This window comes from Diuraphis noxia, unplaced genomic scaffold (assembly GCF_037042655.1).
Source record: "Diuraphis noxia isolate RWA-SAM2 unplaced genomic scaffold, SU_Dnox_SAM2 contig0001, whole genome shotgun sequence".
Taxonomy (NCBI): Eukaryota; Metazoa; Arthropoda; class Insecta; order Hemiptera; family Aphididae; genus Diuraphis; species Diuraphis noxia.
This window is the reverse complement of record NW_028301711.1, coordinates 1,546,960-1,574,806: the sequence shown is the minus strand read 5'-3', so window position 1 is coordinate 1,574,806 and position 27,847 is coordinate 1,546,960. Positions and strand designations below refer to the sequence as shown.

The window sequence follows — 27,847 nt, the reverse complement described above, 5'->3', positions numbered from 1 at the left end:
CCGTCAGCCGCGCCGGTCGCGCGTCACTAGACGCGTTCTAAGGAATCACACCTTTAGTGTCCGCGAGAGAACGAGTGTCTCATCACAGCAAAATTTTTGGCTGCGTTATCACTTATCAATACATTTTTACCAAATCAGCTGTTATCATAGATTGAATAATTTTACCGCCAAATTTTAAATATATTATATTACATTATATTATTATGAATTATATTATATATAAAACTTCAATTATTGAATTCCCAGATAATTTTTACATTTATTTGTAGAATGTTTATCAAGATCCCATTGAATTCCCAAAGCACTCACTATCTATTTGTAGAAAGTTTATCAAGATACCCACTAAGTCTAAAAATCATTTCTTGACTGCGCTATTTACTGAGATAAATTCTTTGGTTATTTTGTTTTCAAATTATATTTGTGATTTTGTTTTATTTTTATTTACCATAATGGAATTTGAAATAAAATGTTCAATATGTGACAAAAACTTTACACAAAAAAAAATCTGAACGCACATTTACGGAATATTCATAACATAGAACCAGTGTTTACCGATTTTTTGTGTGATATTTGCAACAAATACTTTAAAACTAAAAACACGTTGGATACACATATCAAAAAGTTTCATCAAACCAATGATAATGAAGGAAAGAAGAAAGAAACTAGAATAATTTGTCCTAATAGTGAATGTAAAGAACCTTTGTACTCCTATGCTAAATTGAATATTCACTTATCTCAAATACATGGATTTACTGAAAAAGTGAAAGAAATGAAATTTCTAAGCATCCCAGGTAATAATTGTGAATACTATTCGTTTATTTATTTTTTATTATTTACAAATAAAAATCATTAAAAATTTTAATCACAGAATTTGACACATGGAAGAGAAGAGAAGAACAAAAAAGTTTTTCAATGTTTGTTAAGGATAGAGCAATGTCAAAATTTCATGATGGATGTAGAAGACAATATTATTATTGTCATCGTTCATATAACTGTGGTAGTACGAATGAAAACCAAGAAAAAATGGAGAAAGCGAGAGAAACTAAATTCATGGGAAGTAATAAAATAGATGGAACTTGTCCATCAATGATGAAAGTTACATATATAGAACATGAAGGGACAGTTAACGTTAAGTTTTGGGAAAATCATTATGGCCATGATCATGAAATTGATAGAATTAGAATTGACGAAGAAACCAGAACAAAAATTGTTGGTATTACTATACATATTATATACCTATTTAAATTATTATGCATTTAATTTAATTATTTTTACTAACTATTATTTTTAACTAACCAATAATTTTTATTTTTCAGCAAAATTGAAAGAAGGAGTAACTTTCGCACATATTATAGATTCAATTCGTGATCAAGAAGTGACAGATGATACTTTAAAACGATCTCTCCTTTTGGACCGTAAAGATCTGCATAACATTTCACGAGACTTCAATATTGATTATGCTACAAAAAAACACGAAAACGATGCAATTAGTATAAAGTTATGGGTTGAAGAGATGAAGACATTAGAAAAACAATGTCCTGTTTTATACTACAAAGGCCAAGATGAGAATGATTGGAACGGAGAACAAGGAGTCTTGGATAAGAAAGATTTTACAATCATTTTAATGACAAATTTTCAAGTAGAACAATTAAAAAAATTCGGCCACAATAAAATTTGTATAGATGGTACTCATGGCACAAATGCATATGATATTCAGTTATATACTATTGTAACTGTTGATGAATTTGGATCAGGTTGTCCAGTTGCGTTCTGTTTGTCAAATCGATCTGATGAGATAATTTTCCAATTATATTTCAATATAATTAAGCATAAAGTAGGTGTTATTAACTGCAATGTATTTATGACTGATGATGCTCCAGCGTTCTATAATGCATGGGTTGTTGTTATGGGATCTGTTGAACACAGACTATTGTGTACATGGCATGTAGACAAAAACTGGAGACAAAATCTATGTAAAATCAGTGGAGGACCCGAAAAGAAAGCATTAGTTTACAAATCATTAAGAATCCTTTTACAAACCACATCTATAGAACAATTTTATAGTTACCTCGAAAATGTCTTACGAGATTTGAAGGATGATGATGATACTAATAGGTTTGGAATGTACTTTGAGAAATATTATTCAAGGATTGTTTTTTATTAGCGTCTAAAGTTCGAAATTAGAAAAAAATACGTACAAATCATAAAATTTCGCAGTTTTTTTTATCTAGAAATTCATAAAAAAAATTTGGTTAGTGTCTAAGATTTTAAAATTTGACAAGAGATTCTCCATAAGTTTTTCTACCTTTTTTAAAGAAAAAAAAACTTCCCAGAAAGTCAAACTAAATCTTTATGATCGTTTGAAATTAGACATTGGATGTTCGCCGGTTTTTTCAGAATCGTTTTTCGTATACAATGATATATTATTGAATTCAAATTTAACACCATCCATTATATCCAGGGGCGTATATAAGGGAGGGGATGTGGGGGTCAGATCCCCCCATTTGTCTTTTTTTTAAATTTTATAAAATAGTGTTCTTAGTGTTAGCACATTACAAGGAAACATCGAGAAAAAATTAAATAAATTGTTTAAACCTACTATAATTGTTTAATTCAGGGGCGTCTTTTCAACTTTTTGAAAGGCATGCTATCAACTAGTAGGAAGTCCAAAACCAAATTCAGCAGACCGATATAATATATTATTATATAATAATTATTTAAATAACGTTGGGTTCTATCACTGGATGGCCTCCCTCCTCATGTGTTCATGTTGTAAAAATAAATTTATGTATTTGTTCAAATTTGCTTATTATGCCTATTGTAACATAGATTGTAAATATTCTAATAAAAAAAAAAATAAATAAATAATTATTACAAAAAAAAAAATGTCTCGCTTCACTCGACAATTTTCAATTTTATATTTCGCATGTATTTAATTTATTATGTATATACTAATATAGTATAGAACTTATAATACACCTAATAAATTAATTTTATACTTTATTATATTATTTAAACGCAAATTTAAATATTTATGGTTACGCTTTGTCCTTTAATATCTTCATGTAAAATCACTATATTTAAACGCGGTTTTTTTTACAGTACTAAGTATAAAAATTTTGATTGAATGGCATAAAATTAATTTTTTTCTTTAAAAAATTCAAAAATTTTCCAAAAAAATTTTTACGCATTTAAGAATTTATAATTTTTAAAATGGCAATTTTGTTGAACATATTTTTTAAAACAGTTAAAAAAAAATTAAATAAAAATTGACCAAGTTAGAGCAAGTTATGTTTTTGAATAATTGTAGTAAAAAAATGTAAAACAATGAAACTGGTTACCTATTTTTAAGTTTTTTAATTATCATGAAGTGAACCTGAAATTATGATATTTCACTTCATAATAATTAAAATACTTGAAAATAGGTAACCAATTTCACTGTTTAGCAGGGACGGCCTGACCCACCGGGATACCGGGAGGTTCCCGGTGGCCTGACCTATTGGGATTTATTATTGGCCTGATGGCTCAACGGCTGAATTACATTATTTTTAACTTTTTTATACTATTATATTTGTAAACTATACTACAATAGAAAAATCTCGATTCGAACACCGTAAATTGTAAATATTTTATAACTAATTACAAATAAGTAATAACTAGAATTGTCCATTTAACATGGATATTTTATTTTGGGATGCATAAACGCATTATAGTATTGTATATTATGTTTTGTTGGAGGGCTTCCCGCTCACGCACACGAATGCATGCAGGTCCGGAGTGCGCGGGGTTGTATTCACCATACGCCACCCATCTACTCTATTTATAGTCCAATCCAACTATATTGATAACCGATAGCAATTATTACATTATTATAATATTATGAGACTTGTTTACACGTCATCAGCTATTTCCCTACATTATTAATTTTGCTTAAACGGTCTTTAGTCGTATGGATACATTTGCGTTTTGAGCTCTTCATCATGAATAGACTCCGTAATAGACTGTAAATTGTAATAGGAACTAGGAAACGTGCGTTACATTTGTGCTTTGTGCAATAATACATTAGTACTTATTTGATAAAAATATTAAAAATTTACGTTTACAAATAACAAATTACGTTGTTATATTATAATATTATATTATACAATACCTTTTGTTTGATCGTTTTTATTTAATATGAAACCTGTAAAAAGAAAAGGAGGAGCTGCTCGAGAAAAAGAAAAAAGGAAAAAACAGTTATTGGAAGTCGGGAAAAAATGTGCGAAATTAAATTCATTTTTTTCAATGAATACTACAGGTAGGTATATATTTATTTAACTATTACATTTTAAAAGTACTCTAGTTTGTAATCTAGTCATCTAAATAGTTATGTAATAATTAGTTAACTGTTTGAGATTAGTTAACTAAATAAATAGTGTATAGCCAAGTTCTCAAGTAGGTGGACGGTGGTGTGTAGATCATTTTTTAAATAGGAGACAGGTGTCAAAGCAAAATATAATGATCTAGTATATGAACCTAGTACTGTATCTAGAACTTAGAAGTACCTACATAAGTACTTTTATATTTATTTGTTTATCTTTATATTTATGTATCATATATGGCCAACGATTGGATGATGTAGAAAGTTTTAACAATGATTCACCCAATTTAAATCAAATTGTACCAAGTATTTTAGAAAAAAATGAAAGAGAAATTGAAAAAATGAATGAAAATGGTAATTATTAATTAATTCAAACATTTGTATTTGTTAAATTTTGACTGAAAGCAAAAAAGTTTTATGTTGAATACTCTAATTGTCACTACCTATAATGAATATAAGTGCATTCTATAATTTAGTAGAATTTATTTTAGTTGATTATTAAAACTGAATTATAAACTAAAATAAAATAGTACTATCTATATTTTATAATAGTATATGTTCTTACAATACATAGTCACTCATCAGAAGCTTTTTTTCTTAAATCACAGAATAGAGACATTAAAATGTTGTTGACAGTCAATCAAAACAATAAAAGAAAAGAATATGTTAAAAAAAATAGACTTATTTTGGAAAGGATCATAGATGTTTTAAAGTTGATTGGCAAGAGAGGGTTGAGCTATAGAGGCAACAGAAACGAAGGTGCTCACTCTTTAAACAATAAAATATTAGACCACGGAAACTTTTTAGAAATAATGATTTTACTAAGTAAATATGACCCAGTTATAAATGAACACTTCAATACCATAATTACTAAAAGTGAAACAAAGTTTCTTGCTGGTAAGAAGGGACGTGGAAATTTGTTAACGTTTTTATCAAAAAATACTTTACAATCTATTATAACAATAACTTCTTCTTTAATATCAAATCAAATTGCAACAGAAGTTAAGGAATCAAAAATGTTTTCTATTCTTATAGATACAACGCAAGACATAACTGTAATTGACCAATGTTCTATTGTAATAAGATATGTTTTACATGATAGAGTATATGAAAAGTTGGTAGCTGTTGAACCATGTCATGATTCAAGTGGAAAAGGAATGTCAGAACTTCTTTTGAACACTCTTCAAAAATTGGAAATTAATGTAGAAAATTGTATTGGAAATTCGACTGATGGGGCTGCTAATATGCAAGGACAGTACAAAGGAATGACATCATTTTTAACAAAATCATCCCCTAATCAAGTGCATGTATGGTGTCATAGTCATATATTAAATTTAGTACTATGTGATGCAACTAAAAATCCTCTTTTAGTTGCATCATTATTTGGATTACTCAGCAAATGTGCTCAGTTCTTTAAAGAATCGTATCTGAGAATGGATGTATGGCGTGAAATAAGCTTACAGGAATTTGGAAAGAAAAATCAAAAAAAATTACAATTAATTGGTGAAACTCGATGGTGGTCAAACCAAACCGCTCTTGAACACATTTTCGGTAAATACCAAAATCCAACGGATTCGATGTATCCATGCCTCATTGTAGCATTTTCTAAAATAACTAATAACCAAAAATTCAATCCTGATGTCCGATTAAAGGCAAATAATTTGTTAAATTTACTTTTAAAGTATGATACCATCTTGATAGCACATATTTTTTCTAGAATTTTTAGTATAACTGGCCCACTGTCAAAATATCTCCAAACTAGTGGCATAGATTTACTCAAATGCCAACAGTTAGTAAAGGCAGCATTAAAACAATTAGAAACATTTAGGCGTGGAATGGAAGACATTAAAAAAACAAGTAATGAATTTATTGAGTGGGCAAACAATAAAATAGACCAAATTATGGACGATGAAGAAAATATGCTATGTATACAACAACAATTTGAAGTAACACGTTTTAGGAAAAAAAAAAAAATGCCTGGTGAGAATTTGGATGATGATCCCATAAAAGATGCTGAAAAAAAATTTACAGTTGAAGTACATAACTATGTAATGGATACAGTTATTGAAAGTATGAAATCAAGATTTACTAATAATAGTGAATTGCTGACAGACTTGGCTCTTTTGTCACCTATACAATTTTTAGCACATAAGAAAAAATTACCACATCAAGCTTTTAAGACTTTATCAAAAAAAATATTGAAATTTACCAACTATAAAACTGAAGATGAAGTTTATAATCAAATTCATGGAGAATTAATAAGTTTTTCGAATAACTGGGAATTTTTAAAAATGTCGATTGCAGATGAGTATGAAATATTAAATTGGGAACTTGAAAATGACGAGGATGATTTGGAAGGTGTCTCTGATGAAATAAGTCAAGTTATGTGTAATAGTTGTAGAAACTGTACACTGTGTTGTTACAAGTTACTGATAAAATACAATTTATATAGTAACGCTTATCAAGTATTAACAGTTGCTTATAAGTATTTATTGTGTCTGCCCGTTACCCAAGTTGCTTGTGAACGATCTTTCTCTACCTTAAAATATATAAAAAATCGGTTAAGAAGTAAACTTAGTAATGAAAATACTGAAGCGTTTATGTTAATGTCGGTTGGAAAAGAAATGTTGGTAAATATTGATAATGATCAAATAATTGATTTACTGTCACAAAAAAGTAATCTTCTTTCATCATGTCTTTAAAATTTGTATTAACTTATTATTTATGTTTAAAACATAAAATGAATTATAAAAGCTTAATTACTTTATATTCTTTTTGGTTTGTTTATTAGGCGTATATCATATTTATAAATTATGATTTGTTATAGAAAATTCAAGCATAGTATTGCTTATTTATATATTAAAATTATGTTAAATAAATGGTTAAATAATTTTTTTTTTCATTTGTTTAAAGAGAATATATACATATAGGTGTAACTATATAGGCCTTTAGGCTTAAAAATTGAATTGAGATAAACAGTCGCAAAATATTGATACTGATTAAAGGTCCATTTATTATTTTTATGTCCTCTTACATATTATATTATAATCTTAAGTCTAAAAGGTTAGGTAAATAAATAATTATAAAATTAATTTGTAGTGTTGGTGAGGGGGGGGGGGGGTAAAACCTCATATAACTTTGTCCTCCCTTATATTAACGCCTATGCCGTAAACATTGAAATGTGGCCTGGTGTAATACATTTTCCCGGCCTGAATTTTTCTCCCAGGCCGTCCCTGCTGTTTAGCAATCGATATAACACGGCTATTTTTATTTCTATTCAAATCAAAACATTAATTAGGAATGTAAAATTATTGTCGTGTGCTGAAATTAGATATTTCATTATTGAAATGTGAAACAATTGATTTTTTTTACTACAATTATTCAAAAACATAACTTGCTCTAACTTGGTCAATTTTTATTTAATTTTTTTTTTGAACTGTTTTAAAAAATATGTTCAACAAAATGGCATCTTAAAAATTTTAAACTCTTAAATGCGTAAAAATTTTTTTGAAAATTTTTTAATTTTTAAAAGAACAAAAATGAATTTTATATTTTTATGCAATTCAATCAAAATTTTTATACTTAGTACTGTAAAAAAAACCGCGTTTAAATATAATGATTTTACATGGAGATATTAAGTGTGATACGGGACTTTTGGGACATAGTGTAATTACCTATATTTTGTTATTTATTATTTTAATGTGATAGGTTTAAATTTTTTTTCTGACCCCCCCCCCCCCCCACACAAAATGTGTGTATACGCCACTGATTATATTGATCTTCTATATAGTAACCTACTCTACAGCAAAGCGACATCTACTTACCCGCTTTTTTAAACTTAGTCGGAGTCGTATCCAATATTTCGTTGACATTACTATTAGCATGTGCTTTTATTTCAGAAGCATTGGAGATTTTCCATCTCCAAGATTTGGGTGAGCTTAAATTAGTGTCCAACGTTGTCTTTAAAACTGGGTCATCAACTTTTTTGACTAGATTATAATAAAATAATTTATTTAAATGCAGTATTTAAAAAATAATATATTGGTGGGGGGGGGGGGTGTTGTAAATTTACCTTCATAGTTCTTTTTGGGTATAGCATTAGCATTGAGTCTCGATTTAACATCATTTTGATTGCTATATTGGTCTTTATCAAAATGTTCTGAGCATATAAACTTTTTTTTAAACTGTTTTGGGCTTAGTAAGTCCAACTCAATGTTCCCTAAAAGGAAAATTGTGAATCAAAAATCTTAATCTAAGTAGATAGATTTAAGTAAATCGTAGTTCGAATAAAAATAATTACTTGTTAAAAATATTATGATAGTATGGTTACTGGTTAGCAATTATTAATCATTAAGTATACATTAAGATTATTCGTATAAATAATGAGTTGATAAATAAATACATCTAAATACATACCAGAATTAATAATCCATTTTTTTATTAAATCAGTATTCGATGGAAATGTATGAAAACGTAACCCTTTATTTGAACTTCTGTGTGCATTTTTGCAATTAGCAAAAGAGCATTTTCTTCCTGACATTTATATTCCTTTCCTTATTAAGTACGTTCGAAAAAAAATAAACAGTATTGTAATAATGTAATACTGTGAAAGTTAATTATTTAATTTAATAAAATTGAAATTTATTGATAACAAGTTAAAAGCAAAAGGAACGAGTTGACATGTTCAATTCAACGCAGCCAACGGTGTAATGAATATTGAATGTAAAAACTAATAAACAAAATTCCAAATATCATAGGACAACACTATACATTTAAATATATCAGTCTTAAAATGTTTAAAAATAATTATTTTTCCAGAAATAGGCGTGTAGCGTGTTACAATGTTGCACCTCGTTCAGATTGTAAACAATAATTGGTGCACTGCGATATCCTTAATATAAGTTTCTATTAGTGTTTGAATGTTTGATATTTAGTTTATTTTTATTATTCATTTTCTAACAGAATAATTTACTTTAGATGTATTATTATATCGTTGAATTGTAATTCAATATATCACGGGTGTCAAAATTTGACAAAACTCTGGGGTAGCAAAAATAAATAACTGACAAAAAATTGCCTTCTGTTTATTAAAAAAAAATTGTATCAGTATCATATAATCAATGGCATTATTTATTTTGTGGTAGCAAAATTGTACCCTTGCGCCATAAAGGCATAAAACAATGTAGAAGTTCCCTACAATGTGACGCCTATGCAATATACTCAGACACTCAGTTCAATTTAACAAAAGTATAGTCGGGCAACAGTCAGAAACGCTGGGCAGTGGGCATATTCGTAATTCGCATATTACAGCAATAATTAACAGTGTGGTAGCTGCGGCCGTAGCAATGACTACTAGCGATTTCAACGGTTATGTCCATAATTAAAAACACATACGCAGCGCTGTATAACGGTGCTGTCCAAATAGTAAGCCACCGAAAAACCGCTCAGTGAGCTATCTATAATATGTATAATCAATGGTGTTAGTAAGTAAATTTAGATGGTTCCCCGACCACCGTACGACGTGACGGCACGACCGCGAAAACAAGATAAGATAATAAAATATTACGTTGTAATAATATATTACCGATTCTAAATAATGGGAATTGTCTAGCATTATTATTTATTATACATTACCTACAGACTGTACCGTAATAATATTATAATAGCTTGATACCTAGTTTTGGTGTGAACTGGGTTGGATAATCATTATATGACTTGACAGTTGACACTCAAAACGATATTAACATTTACATATTTTTAACTAATATTATAACAGTTTAATAAATGTATTATTTTATTATATTTGTAATTGAAAATTGAAAACACCAACTATCTCTTCATAACAGTTATATTGTTATATTTTTCATACAAGAAAACTTGTTCAATTGTAATTATAACATTTTTGATTGGTTATGATCACGGTTATCACGGTAGATAACCGTGGTTATGATTTATGACGAATAAAATAAATTATATGAATAAGACATATTATTATTATGATTTATGATTTATTGCAATTAATTGACATTAGTTCAAATATAAACAACCAAACACCATATTTATAATATAATATTTGAATAAATACATTGACATCAATATTGCAAATAGACTATATAAAAAGTAGAACAGAAAAAAATCTAAATATTTATACCAATTTCGACCTTTTTTTTTCTTTCTTCTGTTTCGCTTCCAAAATATAAGTAGGATTCCTAATCGGCATGCTTCTGGAATGTCTCGGATCAACTAGTTCCGGTAAAAGACAGTTCAAGAAAAAATTTTGCAACTTCGGAAACATATTATTTTCCCAAAATTGGTCATCTTTTTCAATAGTTTCATATTTTATGCCTTTTTTTGTCCAATACGCTATTATTCCAAATGTTCGGCCTGTCACATGCAACTGTCCTTGGATTTGGTAATAATATTTATGATGAGTATTTATTCCAATAATATCTTTATCTTTATTTATTTTCCATAGAGTAATTTTTCTTTGGCGTATCCCTTCCTCTAACGTTATATTTGCAGCAGATATGGGGCATTTAATTTCAACCAATGTGCCATTACCTATTAGTCCATCAGGTGTTGCTCCTAAGATTTTTGGTGTCTATAAATAAACCACATTCACTAATACTTACACCCAACGCTGTTTCCAATTGTAACTTGGCCTCTTGTTCATGTTCCCGCCCATATTCCATTGCTTTACAATCGACGTTTGGTGAGTACAACATACTTTTTACAACACTTTCACATCCTGTATCAGCTCGTAAACAAATTATGCGTCCAAAATTTGAAGCCGTAACAAGATGCCTTCTATATTCCAACCATTTACTTGATGCTGATTGTTCCACTGTTTCTTTTTCAATGACATCGCGGTTAGCTGCCATTTCTTTTAATAAATGAAAAATATTTTTTTTTTCATCATCAAATTGCTCGATGGTCATATCCGGTTTTTGTGACTTTTCACCGTACAACGGATCAACGTAGTCGCTTTTGAACTTCAATTTAGTTCTGTAGGTTTTGCTTCTAAGTTCGTTTTGACGTATTTGTTTTTTCTGGCGTTGTATTTCAAACTTCGACGATGGCCATTTTTTCCCAGGACTATGCTGCAATAAAGTTTTATGTAATTTATACAGTGGCCGTTTTGTATTCTTCATCACTGTTGCAGCAGCCACACGCCCTTGGTATGACCTCGACATAGCAAAATTAATCCTTTTGCCACCAATTAATTTTGCTATAATTCCATTCAGGGATTCGACGACGTTGCTATCCACATTTTGCAACAAACTACGGCTATTTCTTGCTAAATACCGTACAGGTTGCATTATATTTGAATAAAAATTTGAATCAGTTGATTTAATTTTTTCAAGATAATTAACATCATTATCTTTATCTTTATAATCACAAAAATAAGATGCACATTTATCATGTTGACCAAAAACGTGATCTATAGAATTTAAAATGTCATTTCGTAGATCATTTTCTGTATTTTTATTTTGTCTTCTATACTTGATTGCCGAAACGATTCCTCTCCTTAACCTTAAAATATTTTTTTGTAGTAACTTTCTATGGACCAATTTACCAGCTTCTTTTTTGGTAATAATTTCTTTTAATTTCTTAGAAAAATTCCGAAGCAAATGATTTTTACACTCAATTTTTTCGATTGTAAGATTTTTGTAGGGACGTGCGTCCAAAATTTGCTTATAAACGCTGCTGTCTCCATCACCAATTAATTTATGGTACCTTATTCCATACATGCGTTCACTTTCTTTAAACCCCTCAACAACTACCGCAGCCTCCATTGCTGATGACCCATAAGAAGACTTCCAGTTTTTAAAATATTGGTGGTTTTTAGCTTTATCCTCAGTTTTTGTTCTAGCACATGTTGCGCAGTATTTATTCTTGACACCCATAAACAAAACCTTTCTTGTTCTGTATCCTACAAGTGCAGCCTAAAAAAATTAAAAATTTTAACATAATATATAGTCCCTACCTATGTTAGATAATTTTTGTTGAAATATAATACTTATGTACCTACATTGTGTAGGTTATTAAATGTAGTTAAATTATCTGTTCTACTTTATACTAATATAATACAGTATTATAAACTAGTATATGGCACTATACAATACATTATAAATAAAAATAGAATACTGCTCTTATTTTACTATAAGATATTCTCTATACTTATTCTACTATTATATTATTATGTTTAGTAAAAATTATTACTTACCATACCAGAAGGTGAATTGTACATAGTCCTATACGACCTCTTACACCAGCTTCCATCAGCTACGACTGCCACTAAAGGTGTTCCATCGACATCGACTTCTCCTTCTGCAATGGCTAGTTCAGCTTCAACTTTTGCTGCTTCTTTCATTGTTTCTAAGGCGGTTTCTTCGTACCCTTTACATATACGATCGTGCTCAGCCTGGTATGTCTTTATATGAATAGTTGGTACTTCCATTGCACTCATAACCTCTTGAAGCTGACTATAACCACATCCAATGTTCAAGACTCCAATGACTGCTGATGTATTTATGGGCATAAATACATTGTTTTCAGTACCCACAGTCTTTTTAATTTGACACATACTGCACTTAAAAGTGAAGATTGATTTAAAACCAATTCGTTTCTCACCAATGACAATCATATTTTTAAAACTACAGTCAAATGGGTCATGGTTGTCAATATTTTTAATTTCCTCGAATAAATTAAATATATTTACAATTCTTCTACCACATACTTCAATTTCTTCTGTATTATTCTTCGCCGGTGAATCTGAAATGCATAAATTTGGATATTCTTCGTATTGTATTTGGTCTTTTGTGGATAATATTTCTGATTTATTGATTGGTGATATATTTAAAACTGTATTGAATAACGAAGATGACACATTTACTTCTTTATTTATTGGTGATGAACAACTAGGTTGTAAATGATTGGTCATATCCAACAATGAATTTTGGTACCCGGTAGTATCCAGAGGGGTAGCTAATGAAATATCGTCATTGGTTAACAAGTAGTTACATTTCCCGTGGATGTTGGTATTCGTAGATATTGATGACGTCGTTGATTGAAATGCATTGCTAGAGAAATACCCGATATCATCAAAATTAAATTATCCTGGGTTTATATAATTGGTCCAGTCATATAAGCTCCAAAATTTGTGTTTTGAGGAATTAAATCGGAAAGTTTTGAAACTTCGCAAATAGTTTGGTTATAGGTTCCTGATTAACAAAAAAAAAAGCCATCCCTCCGAGGTCCGGAAGTGTCCGCCATCTTAGATTTTATGTGCGATTTTTCAGTTTTTTTAAATTTTCTTTGAAAATAATAATTCTAACAGTATATTAAAAGCCTAATATTATACATTTTCAAGCTTTTTGATTTAAAAAATACAATTTTTATATTTAATAATATTATATATATTAGATTCTGAACGGAGTGAAGAATGTATTGATTTTACCATGATGTGTGTTTTTATTTTTTTTTGTGTCTGTCGACACGATTTGGGGCAGTAAAAATTCTTCGATTGCCTTATGTAGCAACTTTTCTGAAAGGAAAGTGACTCTAGTTGGTACTTTGGGGGGTCAAAAGTGAAAAATTTTCAATATTTTTTTAATGCGTCGGGAAAAACCCTTCAAAATTAAGGCAAAAACGGTACATTTTACGCAAAACTAGTTTTCGACAAAATCGAAATTTTTTTTGTTATAACTCAAAAACTAATCGATGTAAATACTTGAAATTTTCACCAAATGTTAAGATTAGCGTTCTCTATACACCGTTAAATTTTCAAAGTATTTTGACTTTTATTGAGCTAATTATAGACAATTGAAATTTTCAATTTTTTTAAGTATTTTTTTTTTAAATAACGATAAAATTTTTTTGGCCGGCCAGAAAATCTTGAAAATTTAATACAAGGTTTCTTATAAATTGTTCCTTACCTGATAAAAAAAAAATCCAAAATCGTAAGTCACAATTTTTTTTTAAAGTGCTCAAAGTTCCAATTTATACGAAATATGTAAAAATTACAAAAATTTGCAAATAATTTTGTGGTTGAAAAATCGTAAAATTTTTTTCTTTTATAACTAAGTTTTGAAAATTTGGTACAAGGTTTTTCATTAGTTTTTCTTCAATTATCTGTAAAAAAAACTCTACCGGATTCAGACAAAAAAAATTTATGAGTGTTTGAAATTTAAATTTTTACAAAAACACGTTAAACAACGGTTTAGCCTCAAACGATTTTTGCTATTTGTTTTTTTTCCAAAAAGTATAAGTTGTAGAAACTTGAAAATTTTATCAGTTGTTTATATTGGCATTTTCTTTATATCATTTTATTTTCAAAAGATTTCACTAATTTTTAATCAATTTATAGGCATTTGAAATATTCGATTTTTTTTATAAATGTTGATAAAAAAAATTTATCACGGACAAAATACTTGAAAATTTAATAGAAGGGTCCACATAAGTTGTTCTAACTCCCATTCAAAAATTATAAAAATACATAGGTACAAATTTTTTTTATAAGCGTTTATAAGTGCGAATATTGACAAAATTCGTCAAAATCATGTATATTTGCTATGTATGTTGTAGGTAAAAATTAATAAAAATTTTTGTATTAGAAGCTAACAATTAAAATTTTAATACAAGGTTGTCCATAAGTTCGGCTTACCATAATTGTAAAAAATACGAGGGTAATTAAAAAAACAGCTAATATTGACATAAAATTACATGTAAAACATAATATAATATATAATATATTCTAGACTGACAAATCATATCGGTTTTTGGAATTTGCTCTCTAACTCAAAAACCAAATAACGTAAACACATGAAATTTTCACCAAATGTTTATATTGACGTTTTCTATGAATGATTAAGTTTTCAAAGTATTTTGACTTATTTATAGATTAAATTGTCAAAATTTTCGATTTTTCTAAATTTTTCGTTTCAAAATAAAATATACTTATTACAATTAATAACAATGTATTATATTCTAGACTAACATATCATCTCCGTTCAGAATCGTTTTTCGTATACAATGATACCTATCATTGAATTCAAATTTAACAAATCCATTGTACCCCAACTGTACAGCAGAGCGAGGCTCATCCGGATTTTTTTTTTTTATTTAATTATGAACGGAGATGATTTGTCAGTCTAGGATATATTCTATTTAAATATTGTCATATATTCTATTTTGAATCAAATTCAAACAGTTAAGTAAAAGTTGTTTTTGGTTATCAGGAGCCTATAATCAAACTTTTGGAAAAGTTTTAAAACTTTCCGATTTAATTCCTCAAAAAATAATTAAATGACTGGACTAAATATAAAATTTTTTATTAGAATGGTGATATAGCAACTTACGTGGTTTTAGTAAATGCCTTTACATTCCCTTTATTTTTTTTTCTGTGGGATAACGGCTTTCTATGCTTGGGTTTGTACTTGCTATTCATTTTAACTTATAAAGACAAAACTTCACTAAACAGTAGAATAATGTTGGTTACGTCAGACGATTGTCTAATGACTGAAACTTCTAAATCATTGATAATAATATAAACGATAGGTTTATTGAATTATATTTTGTTATCCTGAGCGTAGCCCTCAGTTCACAGTAAATATACGAAGTACGAAGTACAACAAATTACAAAATATCTAATAATAATATCCTTATCTACATTTCGCTTGTGCCGCGTCGGGTGACGATGACGAGATGGTTGAGAATGCTACGCGGGGAAATTTTACGCACCCGCAGGCACATGTCAAAGAAATTGTTCGAAACAAATGAATAGTGAAAATTTCACACTGAATACACGATTCTACTTTTAACAGTACGCTCCCATAAATACTCCGATTTAAGTTTTGAAAAAACTTATAAATTCTTAATAACATTTCCAAGGCATCGCTCGTGATACAATTTAAAAAATATTTTTAATTATTTAATTATTTTTATTTGAAAAGTTGCAATTTTTCAAAATTTGAAATCATTTAAAAAATATTATTGAAAATAAAAATTCAAAATGTATTCCGACCGATGCATCAACCAAGTACTGAAAAATCTAAATCCGTTTTCAAAACTTATGTCGAAGGACGCATTCTGGAGTATGGTTAAATTTAGAATGTGCTATTTTCTATCAAAAACGGGCTGGTGTAGAGGCCCTTTAAGAATTCATATACTTATATTTAAATTATACATATTTAATATTTTAGTTTTTTCTTGTCCGTTTTTTTTCTATAGCTTTTTTTATGTTGTCCTTGATACGTGGGGGATCGATTATATCATTTTTTAGTAATCGTTTACTAAATTGCGGATCAACAATTTCCGAAAGCAAGCATTCTTCATAAAATCTACAACAGTAATTATTTTTATTTTATACCATAAATTACGTTTATATGTTAAGTTTTAACTACTATCCAATTGTTATATAATATAGAGGGTAGGGAGTAGACATACCACATACATATTATAATATATTATATCATAATATGTGGAACAAATTCGTTCAATCAATATTTGATAGGAATAAAATATGTTATCTATTTTTTATTGATACTTGTTACTTACAATGTTAAATATGGTTCCATTTTTGTTCTCCAAAATGTTTCACTATATTTTATTATTTCCAATTTGGTCCATTTTGTAGTGAAAATAAAAAAGTAGCATGCGTTTCGTTCTGTTATATGCATTTGGCCTTGTATTTGGTAGTAATAGCAACTATCCTCTTTCAAAACAATTTCATTGTTTTTAACCATCATATAAGACACCTTAAATTAAATCGAATATATTATTTTAAGTTTTGTAAATAGCAAAATTAAAAATAAATACCTAATATGTTACCTTTATATTATTAAATATTAGTTATATAAAAGAATTATTTTAACTACCTTTTTTTCGAGAACAGCTTGTTCTAAACTATCATAGTCTTTTACAGAAAATGGACATTTTATTTCGACTGTAAAATCATTTTCAACATCTATAATTATAAAAAAATAAAAAATAAATATATATATAATATATATATCCAATATAAATTAAATAAATACAATTCACTATTTAAATTAATTAGGGAAATATTTTTACCTGGTGTTGCTGCAAGGTATGGTATGCGTTTATCAATAAATAGTCCACACTTTTGAATAGGTTTTTGTATTTGTTCTTCCAACTTTTTTAATGCTGATTCTTCTGATAGCTTACCATAATCCATGGCATTTGTTTGTGGATTACCATACAATATATTATGCACCATAGTCTTACAAGATGTGCTAGGCCGCATCTTGCATACTTTACCGAAATTAGAAGCCGTTAGTCGGTTTCTTCTTTCAATAAACTATTTATTATTGTTAGCTTGACTCCTTGTGTCAAACTCCAATTTTTTTTTGTCAGTTGTTGAAATATCAAGTGATTTTATAAACTCCAATTTCTTTTTTTTTATTTCTTCATCGGACAAAAAATCAGTCAAAGGCTGGGCTAAACCATAAAATTCATCTGGCCCATTATTAGAAGTTGTTTTTGCTTTATATTTTTCAGATGATTTAAAAAGTACTCGTCGGTGTCTCAAACTTTTTCTTTTGTCTGTTGTGTATTTTAAAAATTTTTTTGCGATGATTCCTACAAAAATTCAATACTCATCAATATGTATTTTGTTTGCATAGTATATAGTACTATTTTCAAAATATTATATATTATTTATTCTTAATTTTTGTCAAAATAAATGTAATATAAAAAATACAAATTGAACACATCGATCGCTGTGACCTATATGCACCTACTCCATAATTTTTTTATTTATTTTTTTTCAGAACCTATTTTTTAACAATATCACACATATTTATAACTTAAAAAAATAGTATGCTTAATAAAATATGAAAATGTATTCACAAAAAAAATAAAACTTTTCAAAATTATGAGTATTGACATTTAATTGGATCACACCCTTTATATTAGTGTATATTATTCTATTACAATATTAACTATTTATACTAACCTGGACTTTTATTAGTAATTTTTTTATGTATCTCCCGTATAAAATTACCACCTGTGTTGAACGATACTACCGCTGTTTGTACTCTGATATTATACGATTGTTTTTGACTAAAATTTATTCTTTTTCCTGCTATGTGTTTATTTATTATACTATTATATTGTTCGCAGTGATTATTGTCTACATCTAAAATTAAGATCGTAGAATTTTCGGCTACGCGTTGAATAACAGAATAAATGTCATTCATTAAACCACATTTAGTTACTTCAAATACTAAATTTAGTTCTCCCGATTTTTGTCCCTTACAAAAATACGAATCACAGTTTTCATGTTGGCCGAAAATGTGGTATGGGCTGTTTAGAATATCCTTCCGTAGATTTAAAATAATCATAAATTATATATTTTATAATTTATTGTAAATGTTTAATGTTTTTTTTTTATAGAAAACTTGACAATTAATTTTATTTTTGAAAATTCTTTTTAAAAATAATACAAACCTTCACTTTTTTTACTAAACGTTTCATTTGTAATTTTTCTGTGTTTTATTGCTTTTGTAACAGCAGTTCGAAATCTTAAAATATTTCTGGATATGAATTTTCTAATGAAGCAAGGATATTTAGTAATTCTTGTTAAGTTCATAAGTTTTTGACAGTAGTTTCGAAGGGTTTCTGCATTCGATTTTTTGTATAAGAAATTTAGGTCCGTATGGCATTACTTCGTGCAATCTTTTGGTGACACTGCTGTCACCATCCCCTGTTGAATAAAATATATTTTTTTCAATGATTATTGTGCATAATAAGTATTAACAGTAATAGATTTATAATATTATATGTATTATGCATTTCAATATAGAACATAATTCGTACACACCGATTATTTTATTAAATTTCAACCCATGCATTTCGATGCTGTTTAGAAATCCCTCTGCAACCGCATCGGCTTCAATACTGGTAGCTCCTTTTTTCCAATTCAAAAAACACTTATGAATATTTGGAGATTTTCGAATAGATTTTGCTCTTTCACATATTACGCAATAACGGTTGCGAATACCAACAAATAATATTTTCTTAGTTCTAAAACCTATAATTGTTGCCTATAAAATATAATAGTATGTATATTAGCAGCTCTATTTTTGTCTGGTCATGAAATTTACAAACGCCACGATGACCCTATAGGCAGTGGTGTATTGGTAAAAACATTTTTGGGTATACGCACTTTAAGCTATATTTTATTGCATACCCCCATATACCCTCCAATACACCACTGCCTATAGGTACTTACTTAAAAGTTAAAATATAATTTATACTTACTGCTCCTGAAAATGCGTCGTACTTAGTCTTATAACTTCTCTTACTCCATTGTCCATCCGCAATTACTGGGCACATAGGCAAACCATCAATATCAACATCATTTGCTTCAAGTGCCAACCTTTTTTCTTCCATTCTAGCCTGCTTCATAACATTCCAAGCAGAAGCTTCTATATCCTCACTTAACACATCGCTATATTTAATATAAGTACTAGTAGCCATGCATGGTATATCTAAGCACGCAGTAAACTCTGCCAGTTGAGTAAATCCTATGCCGATTGCATATGTACCATTTATTACGGCTTTATTAATTGGTACGTAATCCAAATCTTTTTTTTCCGATTCAATCGTTGTTAGTAGATTACACATTCTACATTTAAAAACCCACGTTGTCTCAAACCCTTTTTTTATCTCATTTACGAGTTCAACATTCATGAATGAACATCCTAAACCAGGGGTATGTATTTTAGAATTTAAAATTTGTATTTGAGAAAATATATAATTTATATCCACAATTCTCCTGCCTCCAAATGAATCATTAGACACACTAAAATAAAGCAAATAATATATTTAAAAACTACAATATATTTTTTCATGTATAATTATTTTACAAACAATTATATAATGAACTTACGAAATTTTACTTTCCATCGACTTTTCAATATTATGGTTTTCTATATCTAAAATATTTATTTCACTAAGCTCGGTAAAACTAGAAATAGTTGTATTATTTGATGTTGCATGTGAAATATTCATACTCATATTTTCATTAGACAAAATATTTTCTCTATAAGAATATTATAATATTATTTATTATTATTATTTTATTTATTTATTCTTAGATTATTAAATGTATATAAAATGACAAAAATGTGTTTAAAAGAATTATTTTCATAACACATATTTTAGGGAACTTACGGAGATAATATATTTATGTCGGCTTCTTGAGTCGGAGAATTACTTTCAACAAGCCTAATATCCAATCCAATATTTTCACTAATATTCAAACTGGATATCGATGTATCATTTTCTAGTTCTCTATTTTCATCAGCAATTAATCTAAATTTATTAGATAGTCAAATAAAATAAAATATAATATACTAGTAGTATTTTGTAGTTAAAAATGTAGTTAGACGTATCTAGTTTTAATTTTATAAGCTAAGGATTGAAAATTGAGTATTCAAGGTAAATATTAGCCGTTAGCTCAGAACAATTTTTTGTATACAGTGATCCTCTCTATAACAAGATATATCATTCGAGACTTGACACCCTACTATACAGTAGAGCGATTTTTTTGTTTTAGACTATAGGGGACTAAGTTTTAAATTAAGTTAAAATTAGTAATATGTTTTAAAATTTTAAAATGAATATAATATGTAATTTAAAGCACTTACCTCGTGTTTTTAGATCGTCTTAGCGCAAGTGACTTTGTGATGACTTTTTTAGACGAACGTTTTCGTTTAAGCATATTTTTTTTATTTGCCATTATAATAAATGTAGCGATCGTATAATAATAATTAATAACTGTAAAAATATTGTGTTGAATTGAACACAAAAATAGTATTGACATACACTACAAATATTTTTATTTAAATTGAACACCGATGAAATCACGTTGAACAATAAAGAAGGAATGGTTATTTTTCATAGAGTTTAATTTTTGATAATTCGAAAATTAAATAATTATACTTGATTATTTATTTTTGTACACATTTTTGGAAGTACAGCTATTAGCAATCTCATATTGTGACTTCCGTTATCCTAATTCGTATAACTAATTAATAAGAAGTAGGGACAGTAGTGTGTAGATATATAAATATATAACTCAATTTTTTTGGGATAGTCATAATAGTTATACTTACTTATATTATAATAATAACTGCAGTTTCAATTAATTTGAATATCGATTCAGGAATTGTTTTTTGCACTTTAGCAATACGTATACTATTATAATTCATAGCATGACGTAGCCACGTAGGGAAATAAGGGAGTTTTTTATAAGAATAGGTACTTGAATTATTTAGAACAAATTTTCCATACTTACCCATAGTAACTATTTTATAAAAAATGATTGAATTCAAATCAAATGAATTATCTAGTCAATCAGTGATAGAATATGTAGGAATACCGTCTATGCCGATTGCCCGGTTATAATAATTTTGTTTATTACAATTTCTATAATGTTCAATAATCTATATTACTATTTAGGTAGGTATATTATAGTATTTACTATGTAAGTCTATAATGGGCATAATATATTCCTGGAAACGTTTGTCGTCGCTGATAACCGACCCATGACCGGGCGGACAGTCGTGGTTGAAATTTACTTTTTGGCGTAGTGGGAGAAAATTACGGCCGCCGTCATAACAACATGCAGGTGGCAGCACATGATAGCTATGAAAAATGAAATGTAACGTCCTAAACATGTTTACGCAAAACAAACGAAACGGCATCAAAAAATGATTTTAGAGTAAAAATACCTATAATAAATTTTATAGAGAACAATATTTCGGAGGGAATCTCATCGGGGTTTTGTATTAATCTAAATGCACAACTCAATATCAAAGGAACAAAAATCTTTTTTTTTACATTTTTAAATAACTCTAACTTTTTTAATACTTAATATTTTGAAAAAACCCGATGAGGTTCTCTCCGAAATATTGTTCTCTATAAAATGTATTATAGGTGTTTTTACTCTAAAATCATTTTTTGATGCCGTTTTATTTGTTTTCCGTAGACGTGTTTTTATCGCTGAAAATGACTAGTGTAACGTCCTCTTAAGTGATCAAAATAGAATACAGATAGAAAAAAAATTAAGTGAAGTTATTACACTCATGAATGAAGGAGAAAAAATAAAACTTACGCCAGTTGAAGATATCAATGTTACAAAAAAAAATTGATAATCAGATTCGGCTCTACTCAACTAAAAAAAAAAGCTGTCATAAAACTCAAATCTCAAAACCTTCCATAAATGAAACTAATGCAATAGTATCTGGATTTGAAGATGTTAATAGTGAGAGTGCTCATGTTCACTGTGCATTTGATCATTCATATGATACAATTTAAACAATACTAATAAAATATATTGATACTTAATAGGTGTACTTATACATAAATTATGATTTTCGGATTTGACTGTGGTATTATTATTTATATGATATATCATTTTATTTCTAGTAAACAATAAATTATACGTCTTGTAAGTAGTAACAAATAGCAATAAATACTAATAAAATATTAATATTAATTATGATGTATGATAAATAATAAAATAAATTTGACGGTTTTATGTTTGTTCTGTGGTTTTAACTTTTATCATTCATTCTATGATAACAGCTGATTTGGTAAAAATTTATTGATAAGTGATAACGCAGCCAAAAATTTTGCTGTGATGAGACACTCGTGCGAGAGAGGTGTAGAGAGAGGAATAAGTACGTGAACTAATCTAGCGCTACCTGGTTTACCACAGGCTTACTATACTTTCAAACGAATATATAATATAGGATGATACGACCACAGATTAAATAAATAATGACACGACAAACGTATTAAACTATAACTTATATATAACTAATTAATAACTGCATTATTATTTATTATTTATTTTTAATATTATAAAATAATAGTTTCATACACGTCATTGAATACATTTAATATATTTTTTTATTTTTCTGAACGATATTTACAATATTTGTCACCAATAATTACTGCATTTTAAAGCTTAATTATTAATAAGGCAACATTTTTAAAAAATTAGGGTAATTTGTCAGTATAATTTGTTTATGGTGATGACTGATAAATTATCTTTATCTTTAGAATTCGAAATGTTCGGATGTAACATAATATACGATGTGTAATAATATGTTAGTCAGTGATTTTCATAATATAATATAATATATATTCAATATTTAATATAATATAATATAAATTCAATATTTGGTTAGTGGTTTATCATTGAAGTATAGATGGCGCCAGATTAGCTCATGTACTATTTCCCCTTACTACACCTCTCTTGCGGACACTAAGCGGCCCGGCGGTAAACGTCTCGTTTCCAGTCCAGTGTAGTAGTCCGTGGTATGCGTGAACGTGAGTCGATCAATTTCTAAATTTAGCCCATGGATAGAATATTGGTTATGACTTTATGAGTGAGTAGTAAGTGGGGCACTCGAGCACACTTTTCCTAAAAATATCAGTAAAAGATCACAAGATTGATTTTCATCAGAAAATGTAAACTTTATCAGAAACGCTCGCTTTATCAGAAATAGAACACAAAATGAAATAAATCATAAAAAGATCAGTAAAATGTAATTAAACATAAAAAGATCAGTAAACTGTAATAAATCATAAAAAGATCAGTAAACTGTAATTAATCAGAAATAGAACACAAAATGAAATAAAACATAAAAAGATCAGTAAACTGTAATTAAACATAAAAAAGATCAGTAAATTGTAATTAAACATAAAAAGATCAGTAAACTGTAATTAATCATAAAAATATCAGTAAAATAAATTTATTCATAAAAAGATCACAAAATGAAATAAAATCCTCAAATGCAAAATCTTTCAAAAGAAATTGAATATCTTATTTAAAAAAAAAAAAATAAAAATTATAATAAACAATGGCAAACATAAATTCTATAAGAATATTAGAAAATATGAAAGTCTCTGAGCTTAAGTCAATAGCAAAAGAGAATAAACTTAAGGGATATAGTACCCTTAAAAAAATTGATCTTATATCAAAAATTAGGAAAGGTCGTACAATTCGTGATTTAAAAATCTCTGAGCTTAAGTCATTAGCAAGAGATTATGATATAAGATCAATTTACAAACTTAATAAAGAAAATTTAATAACAAACATCGTAACATGGTTAGAAATTTGTAAGATTGCTAATGATTTATTAATTACAACAGGTACTTTTTTTTACAAATATCTTCATGATATTTGTGTTGTTCAAGATTTAGGAAATATTAAAATATGTGTCCTTGGCATGGGAGGTACACCCACTAAAACCAAAATGCTTAGAATATAACTAAATAATCGTCATTTTTAATAGAAATATTTCTATTAAAAATATTTAAATAAATTTTTTATAATTTTCAATAAATTCTAAACACAAATGTCCACATATAGGTGGATCATCATAGTTTTGAAACTTGTCATTGTTATACCACAGATTATCATCACCTAAATAATTTAAAATTTCAGGAGGAAGAGTACTCGAAAATGAATCAAAATATATTTTATAATTTTTTATTTTTTTCCATGCAACCCAATGAGAACCATTTTGAGTAGAATTATTTAAATTAAATATCCCACATTCATTTAACCAAGGTTTTTCAGGTAATTCATTTATCATGAAACAACCTCTAAAATTTTTTATATTATTTCCAAATTTTATTATATCAAAATTACTTAACGGTTCGATATTTATGTTTTTTATTTTACTCCAAAAAGTTGTATAACAACCTGGATAATTTTTAATGTTTTTTCTAAATGTTGATATATCGAAATTAATCATTTTTTCTTTTTTTTTTTTTTATTTGTCTTCAATCCAGAACCTTTATTTTTTTCCATTTCTTTATTGTGTCGAATTATTTCCTCTTCTATTTTTTTCTTATGTTTAGTATCTTTATAACTATCATACAATGCAATTAAAGCTGGAGTAGCTACTGCTGCAGCTTCTAGAAAAGGTAAAATTAATGGTAAAAATCCACCTTTAATTTGCTTCGGTGTAATCTCCAACCTTACTCCAGAATTTTTTTTCTTGGCATTTTTTAATTTATCTATTTGATTTTGATCTAAATAATATTTATTTTCTCCTTTATATATTTTATCACTAGCAATATGAATTGTTGCATTAGAATTTTTTTTATGAGCTTCAGCCAACTTTTTTTTATGGTTTTCAGTTAATTTAAAATGCATTTTATTATACAAAATATTAAATTTTATTCAAATATTAAATTCATTCCTAAATATCTTTTTGTTTTCATTACATTTGCAGTTGTCAAAGCAGCAATTTTTTCATTCAAAGAACTATCAGAAGCATAAAATCTTTCCATTGCTTTTTGTTGTAAATTTTTATCAGCGATATGTCTTGTTTTAGTATCTTTATGATCTTTATAAAAATAATCATGTTCTCTTGCATATTCGTCTAACTTGTTAATCGGGGGAATATTTTCATCTAAATTTGTAAATGGTCCTAGATAATTATATCCAGGCCAATGTATCGGAGGTAATTTTGAACAATTTAAAAAATCATTAAAAAACCCTGAACCTTTTATAATATCCTTTGGTAAATGTGAAATATACGACATTAAGTATTCTACACCTTTAACGGGAATATCAATTATCTTTTCTATTTTTTTAATACAAAAATTAAGAATTTCAAGTTTTTCATCATGATAAGTGTTTTTTCCCGATCTTTCTGCAGATGATATAACATGTAGTCTGTCAATTAATTGTTTAATATTATATTCTAACTTATTTGTTGTTTCTTTTGGTAAATTTAACAAAGATTGTAGTAAATATTCAACACCTTTTTTGGGAGTATCAATCAGTGTTTCCATGTTTCGTTTAAACAAATGAACAATACCAAGTTTTTCATTATGAAAACCATAATTTCCCGCTATTTCTTCTGCTAATATAAAATATAGTCTGTCAATTATTTTTATTATATTATCGATATAAATAAATTCAATAGGATTATTTGTATATTTTATTAAACCTTCTCCTTTGGGTAAACTTTGTGATTCTTTCAGTGTTGGTGATTTATCTTTTTTTGATGTTTTTGGTTTACTTTCTTTAGTTTTTGTTGATGTTAGTTTAATTTTTTCCCAAATAGGTTTAATCATTTCATTATATTTAGCACTTCCACTTGATTTAGGTTTTCCTGTGTTAATATCATTATTTTGGTATATTGAATCTGTTTCAATTAATATTTTTTCATAATTTTCAAAATCTTCTTTTGTATAAAATTCTGATTTTGTAACATCTGTATGAGTTAATAATCTCCACATACCTGGGGTTAGTATATGTTTTTTTCCATTTAAAATTATATCATCAAAGTCAAATATTATAGGGTATTTTCCGATCATGAATTCATCAGTTTTACTTATATAATATATTCCAAATGGATTAACACCTTTAGCTTCATTTGGTAAAGTTGGTAAATATTTTTGCGCATTTTCACCTAATATTATTATATTTTTAGGCATAGGAGATTTATTTGTTGTTATTAGTGGAGAACTTTTAGGTGTTTTCATATTATATTGATCTTCTGTTAATCGTAATAATTCTGGATTACGAGGTTTATAAGGAGTAGGTATTATCATCTTTTGAATATCATTATCGGTTTTAATAGCAACCTCTTTAACATCATTAACAGATGATTCAACATTTGATAAGGCTTTTAATATTGGTTCATAATGTTTTACTTTTTCTTCTGATGTATATTTATCGTTTAAAACTGTTTTTCTATAGTTATTTTGTAAATTTTTTTTAAGATTAATTATTTTTTGGATATTTTTTGGTGTATATTCAACGTGCCCGAGAATAGGGGACGCGTTATTGTTGTCACCTTCATCTTCATCTTCATCTTTTTTTATAAAATTTAAATTTTTTTCGGATTGTTCTAAATCTGATTTTTTAAAAGTTTTTTGTAAATTTTGTCTAAGATGAATTAATTGTTTCATTTTGTCTGTTTCGTTTTCTATGTTATTTCCTACCTTGGAATTGTTTTGATCTTCAAATGTTAAATTTTTTTAAATTTTTTTTTTAAATTCATTTTGAATTTGTTTGATATCCATTTATTAAATAAAAAAAAATTTTTATCGTTCATCAATACTTAAAATATCATTACCTTTATTGTCATAGATAACATTTTTTATTATGTCTATTGTTATGAAACCATATGTTTTTATTTTATTTTTTTTATCATATGTTTTACAATAAGTTCTAAAAATGTCTTTAAATTTGTCTAATGGTATAATTTTACTAATAAAATCGGACCATATTTTTTTAATATAATAATTTGATTGATTAAAAACAATTAAAACAGTTAAATTATTTCTTATTGTTTTTATATCTACTGAAGTATAACTTTGTGTTAAATAAATAACACTAATATTCTTTGATCTCGATCTTATAAAATATTCCATTATCAACTTTTGATCTTCTAAAAGAAAATCATCAATAACCACTACACT

At 27.6% G+C, this 27,847-nt stretch overlaps 3 protein-coding genes and 2 pseudogenes across 3 annotated transcripts; 2 read left to right on the top strand and 3 right to left on the bottom strand.

Moving 5' to 3' along the window:
* The first annotated feature begins 270 nt into the window (after positions 1-270).
* LOC149059220 (uncharacterized) lies at positions 271-2,164 on the top strand. The gene is made up of 4 exons (XM_089223140.1): positions 271-325; positions 540-791; positions 869-1,252; positions 1,317-2,164. Exons 1-4 carry the CDS (start codon positions 271-273, stop codon positions 2,162-2,164), a joined length of 1,539 nt encoding a protein of 512 aa, XP_089079266.1.
* Positions 2,165-4,983: 2,819 nt separating this feature from the next.
* Positions 4,984-7,062, top strand: LOC149059219 (zinc finger MYM-type protein 1-like). Its single transcript, XM_089223135.1, has one exon. The coding sequence runs from the start codon at positions 4,984-4,986 to the stop codon at positions 7,060-7,062; it is 2,079 nt and encodes a 692-aa protein (XP_089079261.1).
* Positions 7,063-10,505: 3,443 nt separating this feature from the next.
* On the bottom strand, positions 10,506-12,156 carry LOC149059218 (uncharacterized; annotated as a pseudogene).
* LOC149059217 (uncharacterized) lies at positions 12,157-13,304 on the bottom strand (the record flags this gene model as incomplete). Its single annotated transcript, XM_089223133.1, has 2 exons — positions 12,588-13,304; positions 12,157-12,306 (listed from the first exon to the last, which is right to left on the bottom strand). Coding segments are annotated over exons 1-2 (867 nt in total), but the record flags the coding sequence as incomplete, so codon positions are not given.
* A 3,255-nt stretch (positions 13,305-16,559) lies between these two features.
* Positions 16,560-18,726, bottom strand: LOC149059216 (uncharacterized; annotated as a pseudogene).
* Between the last annotated feature and the right edge of the window lie 9,121 nt (positions 18,727-27,847).